General features: G+C 51.4%; 1 protein-coding gene and 1 long non-coding RNA gene across 2 annotated transcripts in view; one reads left to right on the plus strand and one right to left on the minus strand.

Moving 5' to 3' along the window:
* Positions 1-6,712, minus strand: part of SYMPK (symplekin scaffold protein) — a 32,446-nt gene extending 25,734 nt beyond the window's left edge. Inside the window, 4 exon segments of the mRNA XM_048322180.1 lie at positions 233-472; positions 1,406-1,576; positions 3,462-3,711; positions 6,586-6,712. Of these exon segments, the coding sequence (XP_048178137.1) occupies positions 233-472; positions 1,406-1,576; positions 3,462-3,711; positions 6,586-6,666 (742 nt within the window). The 5' untranslated portion in view covers positions 6,667-6,712.
* Positions 470-1,096, plus strand: LOC125334333. Its single transcript, XR_007207121.1, has 3 exons — positions 470-530; positions 719-781; positions 1,030-1,096. It is a non-coding gene; the product is annotated as an uncharacterized LOC125334333 (long non-coding RNA).
* Positions 6,713-7,178: the final 466 nt, after the last annotated feature.

The raw sequence follows: 7,178 nt of genomic DNA on the forward strand, positions 1-7,178 counted from the left end.
GACCTCAGGTGCCACTGGGCTGACCCTTGGTGCCCCTGCGATGACCCTGGGCTGACCCCGGCTGCCCCCAGGATGCCCTCAGGTGACCCTGGCATGACCCTACGCCGACCCCAACAGAGCTTCCAACGCCGCCACCCACCCCCCACCCCCTCCACGAGCCCACGGGGACCCAGCGATGGCCACCAGCGCCGCGGGGCGAGGCGCCGCCGCCGTTGCCACCGTGGCCACTGACCGATCTTCATCTTCTTGAGGGCGGCGTCGGGCTCGTCGCGCGGGCGCTTGCGGGCGTCGCGGGGGCTGGGCATGCTGCGGGCGATCTCGGCCTGCGGCGTGCCCAGGTCCACCAGCAGCGTGGTGATCTGCGGCTGGAAGTCGCCCGAGGACGGGTGCCGCAGGACGCTCAGCAGGTGCAGCTTCAGGTTCTTGCGCACGCTGCTCACCTGGGATTTGGCTAGCGTCGGCGGCAGGTTGGCTACGGGGAGAGGGGATGGGTCAGGAGAAAGTTGGGATGTGGCTAGCGTCGGGGGCAGGTTGGCTACAGGGGAGAGGGGACAGTCAGGGACAGCTGGGATGTGGCCAGCGTCGGGGGCAGGTTGGCTACGGAGATAAGGGATGGGTCAGGGGACAGCTGGGATGTGGCTAGCATCAGGGGCAGGTTGGCTATGGGGAGAGGAGATGGGTCAGGGGAAAGTTGGGGCATGGCCAGTGTCGGGGGCAGGTTGGCTATGAGGAGAGGGGATGGGTCAGGAGAAAGTTGGGATGTGGCCAGTGTCGGGGGCAGGTTGGCTACGGGGACAGGGGGCAGTCAGGGACAGCTGGGATGTGGCCAGTGTCAGGGGCAGGTTGGCTATGGGGATAGGGGATGGGTCAGGGACAGCTGGGATGTGGCTAGCATTGGGGGCAGGTTGGCTATGGGGAGAGGGGATGGGTCAGGGACAGCTGGGGCGTGGCCAGTGTCGGGGGCAGGTTGGCTACGGGGATAAGGGATGGGTCAGGGGACAGCTGGGATGTGGCTAGCATCAGGGGCAGGTTGGCTATGGGGAGAGGGGATGGGTCAGGGGAAAGTTGGGGCATGGCCAGTGTCGGGGGCAGGTTGGCTATGAGGAGAGGGGATGGGTCAGGAGAAAGTTGGGATGTGGCCAGTGTCGGGGGCAGGTTGGCTACGGGGACAGGGGGCAGTCAGGGACAGCTGGGGACAGCTGGGTCATGGCCAGTGTGAGCAGCAGGTTGGCTACGGGCACAGGGGACGCTCGGGGCCAGCTGGGGACGTGGCCAGCATCGGGGGCAGGTTGGCTACGGGCACAGGGGACGCTCGGGGCCAGCTGCGGATGTGGCCCATGGGACACCCGGGGTCACGGCCGTGCCACCGCGGCCACCGGCGCCCCGAAGCCCTCGGGGCCGTTACCGTGCAGGGTCTCGTAGGCCTGGATGACCTCGGCCATGAACATGGGCCGCTGGCGGGCGATGGTGGCCAGCGAGCCCAGCGCGGCCGTCAGGTTGATGCTGGAGATGGCCGGGTGCACCATGAACTTGAGCAGCTGCTCCAGCGCCGCCTTGCCCTCCTCCCACAGCGCGTCTGCGGGCAGCCAGGGCGTCAGCACACAGCGGGGGCCAGCGGGCTACTAGCCACGGGGCTACTAGCCACGGGGCTACTAGCCAGGCGGCTACTAGCAAGGGGGCTACTAGCCAGGGGGCCCGTGGGGTCACCACACAGCGGGGGCCAGGGGGCTACTAGCCACGGGGCTACTAGCAAGTGGGCTACTAGCCAGGGGGCTACTAGCCAGGGGGCCCGTGAGGTCACCACACAGCAGGGGCCAGGGGGCTACTAGCCACAGGGCTACTAGCAAGGGGGCTACTAGCCAGGGGGCCCGTGGGGTCACCACACACTGGGGGCCAGGGGGCTACTAGCCAGGGGGCTACTAGCCAGGGCGTCGGTGGGGTCACCACATAGCGGGGACCAGTGGGGTCACCACACACCGGGGGCCAGTGGGCTACTAGCCAGGGGCCAGGGGGGTCACCACACACTGGGGGCTAGTGGGCTACTAGCCAGGGTGTCAGTGGGGTCACTACACACCAAGGGGCCAGTGGGCTACTAGCCAGGGGGCCCATGGGGTCACCACACACCAAGGGGCCAGTGGGCTACTAGCCAGGGGGCTACTAGCCAGGGGGGCCGTGGCGTCACCACACACCAGGGACCAGTGGGCTACTAGCCAGAGGCCAGGGGGGTCACCACACACTGGGGGCCAGTGGGGTCACCACACACCGGGGGCCAGTGGGCTACTAGCCAGGGGGCCAGTGGGGTCCCAGCTTGGGGGGGTCAACGCGGCCGCACCGTGAAGGGTCAGTGGGGTCACCCCACGTCGGGGCCCAAAGGCACTGCGCTCCAGCCTGGGGGCTCCAACCCCGTTCCCACCCCGTTCCCAACCCCATTCCCACCATTCCCAATCCCATTCCCACCATTCCCAATCCCAATCCCGACCCCCGCACTCACTGAACTCGACGACGGGATGATCCCAATCCCATTCCCACCATTCCCAATCCCATTCCCACCGTTCCCACTGTTCCCAATCCCATTCCCGCCATTCCCAATCCCGATCCCAATCCCTGCACTCACTGTACTTAATGACAGGATGATCCCAATCCCATTCCCACCCCATTCCCACCGTTCCCAATCCCATTCCCAACCCCCGCACTCACTGTACTCGATGACGGGATGATCCCAATCCCATTCCCACCCCATTCCCACCATTCCCAATCCCAACCCCCGCACTCGCTGTACTTGATGATGGGGTGATCCCAATCCCATTCCCACCGTTCCCACTGTTCCCAATCCCATTCCCACCATTCCCAATCCCGATCCCAATCCCTGCACTCACTGTACTTAATGACAGGATGATCCCAATCTCATTCCCACCCCATTCCCACCGTTCCCAATCCCATTCCCAACCCCCGCACTCACTGTACTCGATGACGGGATGATCCCAATCCCATTCCCACCCCATTCCCACCATTCCCAATCCCAACCCCCGCACTCGCTGTACTTGATGATGAGGTGATCCCAATCCCATTCCCACCGTTCCCAATCCCATTCCCACCATTCCCATTCCCAACCCCCACACTCACTGTATTTGATGATGGGGTGATCCCAATCCCATTCCCAATGCCATTCCCAACCTCCGCACTCACTGTACTCATTGACGGGATGATCCCAATCCCATTCCCAATCCCATTCCCATTCCCAACCCCCACACTCACTGTACTCGACGACGGGATGATCCCAATCCCATTCCCACCGTTCCCAATCCCATTCCCACCCCATTCCGGGATGATGCCAATCCCATTCCCACCGTTCCCAATCCCATTCCCAACCCCAACCCCCGCACTCACTGTACTCGATGACGGGATGATCCCAATCCCATTCCCACCCCATTCCCACTCCCATTCCCAACCCCCGCACTCACTGTACTTGATGACGGGGTGATCCCGCGGGATGCGCTCCAGGCTGACGTCGTTCTCGTGCCGCTTGGGGACGTCGGAGTCGGCCGTGCGCGGGGACAGCGTGACGATGAGCCCCTCCACGAACTTGATGGCGTGGGTGCGGATGCCGTCGTTGTCCGAGTCCAGCAGCAGGATGATGTCGCTGGCCATGGAGGACATCATCTCCCAGCAGGCCTCCTGCAGCTCGCTGATCACCTTGGACTTCACCATCCACTGGGAACGCCGGAAAACGGGGAATGGGGACGGGAAAAAACGGTCCGCTTGTAACGTGTAATTACGGTAATCGTGCGGGTCTTCGAATATCGAGGCCGTTTTTACGTGTAACTACGGTAATCGCGTTGCTCGCTAAAGAAGTATTAAGGTCGCTTTTATGCGTAATTACGGTAATTGCACTGATTATTAAAGTGCAATTTTTTACACATAATTACGGTAACAACACTGGTCATTAAAAAACATCAAGGCTATTTTTGTGTGCAATTACGGTAATTGCACTGATTATTAAAGAAACACCGAGGCCGTTTTTATGGGTAATTACGGCAATCACATTGATCAATAAAAAGTATTAAGGCCCTTTTTACAGGTAATTACGGCAATCACATTGATCATTAAAGAAATATTAAGGCTCTTTTTACAGGTAATTATGGCAATCACATTGATCATTAAAGAAATATTAAGGCCGTTTTTACAGGTAATTATGGTAATCACATTGCTTTTCAAACAAATGTTAAGGCCATTTTTACATGCAGTTACGGTAATCGCATTGATCGTTAAAGAAATATCAAGGCTGTTTTTATGCGTAATTACGGTAATTGCACTGATTATTAAAGAATTATTGAGGCCGTTTTTTACACATAATTACTGGTAACAACACTGGTCATTAAAAAACATCAAGGCTATTTTTGTGTGCAATTACGGTAATTGCACTGATTATTAAAGAAACACCGAGACCGTTTTTATGGGTAATTACGGCAATTACATTGATCATTAAAGAAATATTAAGGCCATTTTTACAGGTAATTACGGTAACCACATTGATCCTTAAAAAAATATTAAGACCATTTTTACAAGTAATTATGGTAATCACATTGATTTTCAAACAAATGTTAAGGCCATTTTTACATGTAGTTACGGTAATCGCATTGATCGTTAAAGAAATATCAAGGCCGCTTTTATGCGTAATTACGGTAATTGCACTGATTATTAAAGAATTATTGAGGCCGTTTTACACATAATTATGGTAACAACACTGGTCATTAAAAAACATCAAGGCTATTTTTGCGTGCAATTACGGTAATTGCACTGATTATTAAAGAAACACTGAGGCCATTTTTATGGGTAATTACGGTAATCACATTGATCTATAAAAAAATATTAAGGCCCTTTTTACAGGTAATTATGGCAATCACATTGATCATTAAAGAAATATTAAGGCCCTTTTTACAAGTAATTATGGCAATCACATTGATCATTAAAGAAATATTAAGGCTCTTTTTACAGGTAATTACGGCAACCACATTGATCATTAAAAAATATTAAGACCATTTTTACAGGTAATTATGGCAATCACATTGATTTTCAAACAAATGTTAAGGCCATTTTTACATGTAGTTACGGTAATCGCATTGATTGTTAAAGAAATATTAAGGCCGCTCTTATGTGTAATTACGGTAATTGCACTGATTATTAAAGAATTATTAAGGCCGTTTTTACACGTAATTACGGTAACCATGTTGATCATTAAAAAAATATCGAGGCTATTTTTGTGTGTAATTACGGTAATTGCATTGATCATTAAAGAAACACTGAGGCCATTTTTATGTGTAATTAGAGTAATTGTATTGCGCATTAAAAGAAACGTTAAGGGCATTTTTATGCATAATTTTGGTAATTGTATTGATCACTGAAGAAATATTGGGGCCCTTTTACGTGTAATTATGGTAACCATATTGATTCTTAAAGAAACACTGAGACCGTTTTTACGTGCAATTACGGTAACTACATCGATCATTAAAGAAATATTGAGGCCATTTTTACAGGTAATTACGGTAACCGTGTTGATCATTAAAGAAACACCGAGGCCATTTTTACGTGCAATTACGGTAACTCCATTGATCATTAAAGAAATATTAAGGCCGTTCTTATGCATAATTATGGTAATCATATTGATTTCGAAGAAATGTTAAGGCCATTTTTACATGTAGTTACGGTATTTGCATTGATCATGAAGGAAATATCAAAGCCATTTTTATGTGCAATTATGGTAATCACATTGATCATTAAAGCAACGTTAAGACCATTTCTATGCATAATTACGGTAATTGTATTGATCGTTAAAGAAATATTAATGCCCTTTAAAATGTAATTACGGTAATCCTATCGCTCCTTAAAGAAACACCGAGGCCATTTTTACGCGCAATTACGGTAACCGCGTTGATCATTAAAGAAATATTAAGGCCGTTTTTACATGTAATTACGGTAACTATATGGCTCATTAAAAAAATATCGAGGCTATTTTTGTGTGTAATTACGGTAATCTTATAGCTCCTTAAAGAAACACCAAGGCCATTTTTATGTGTAATTACGGTAGTCACATTGATCAATAAAAAAATATTAAGGTCCTTTTAACAGGTAATTACGGCAATCCCATTGATCATTAAAGAAATATTAAGGCCGTTTTTACAGGTAATTATGGCAATCACATTGATTTTCAAACAAAGGTTAAGGCCATTTTTACATGTAGTTACGGTAATCGCATTGATTGTTAAAGAAATATCAAGGCTGTTTTTATGCGTAATTACGGGGGGTAACCGTATTGATCATTAAAAAAAATTAAGGCCCTTTTCGCATGTAATTACGGTAAATAGATTGATCATTTTTAAAAATCAAGGCCCTTTTTACGTGTAATTACGGTAACCCTACCGCTCCTTAAACAAACACCGAGGCCATTTTTACGTGCAATTACGGTAACCGCACTAAATTAACCCCCAAAAAATCCGAATTTTCCCTCCACTTCAGGGTGGAAATTCCCGGTTTTTTGTGTCCGTGCCCCACCCGCGCCCCCGAGGTGCCCCCCCCAGGTGGCCTCACCTGCAGGGCCACCTTGTAGAGCTGGGTCATGGTCAGGATGGCCTTTTTGACCACGTTGACGTTCTCGTCCTTGAGCAGCATGTTCAGGTTGGCGATGAGCTTCAGCAGCAGCTCGATGTCCCTTTTGCTGGGGACACCGTGGGGTCACCGGCGGGGGGACCCAAAACGGCCCCGAAATCCCCCGAAATGGCCTCAAAAATTTCCACCAAAACAGTCTCAAAAATCTCACCAAACCAGACCAAACATGGCCCCAGAACGGCCTCAAAATGGCCCCAGAACGGCCTCAAAATTCCTCCGAAGCGGACTCAAAATCCCACCAAAAGGACCCCCAAAAATAGCCCCAAATCAGCCCCAAGGGAACCCCCAAATCAGCCCAAAATCCCACCGAAACAGCTCCAAAAGGACCCCCAAAAATAGCCCCAAATCAGCCCCAAGGGAACCCCCAAATCAGCCCAAAATCCCACCAAAACAGCTCCAAAAGGACCCCCAAAAATAGCCCCAAATCAGCCCCAAGGGAACCCCCAAATCAGCCCAGAACAGCCTCAAAATTCCCCAAAAGAACCCAAAAATCCCCACCAAAACAGCCCCAAAAG

This window comes from Corvus hawaiiensis, chromosome 1 (genome assembly GCF_020740725.1).
Source record: "Corvus hawaiiensis isolate bCorHaw1 chromosome 1, bCorHaw1.pri.cur, whole genome shotgun sequence".
Lineage (NCBI taxonomy): Eukaryota > Metazoa > Chordata > Aves > Passeriformes > Corvidae > Corvus > Corvus hawaiiensis.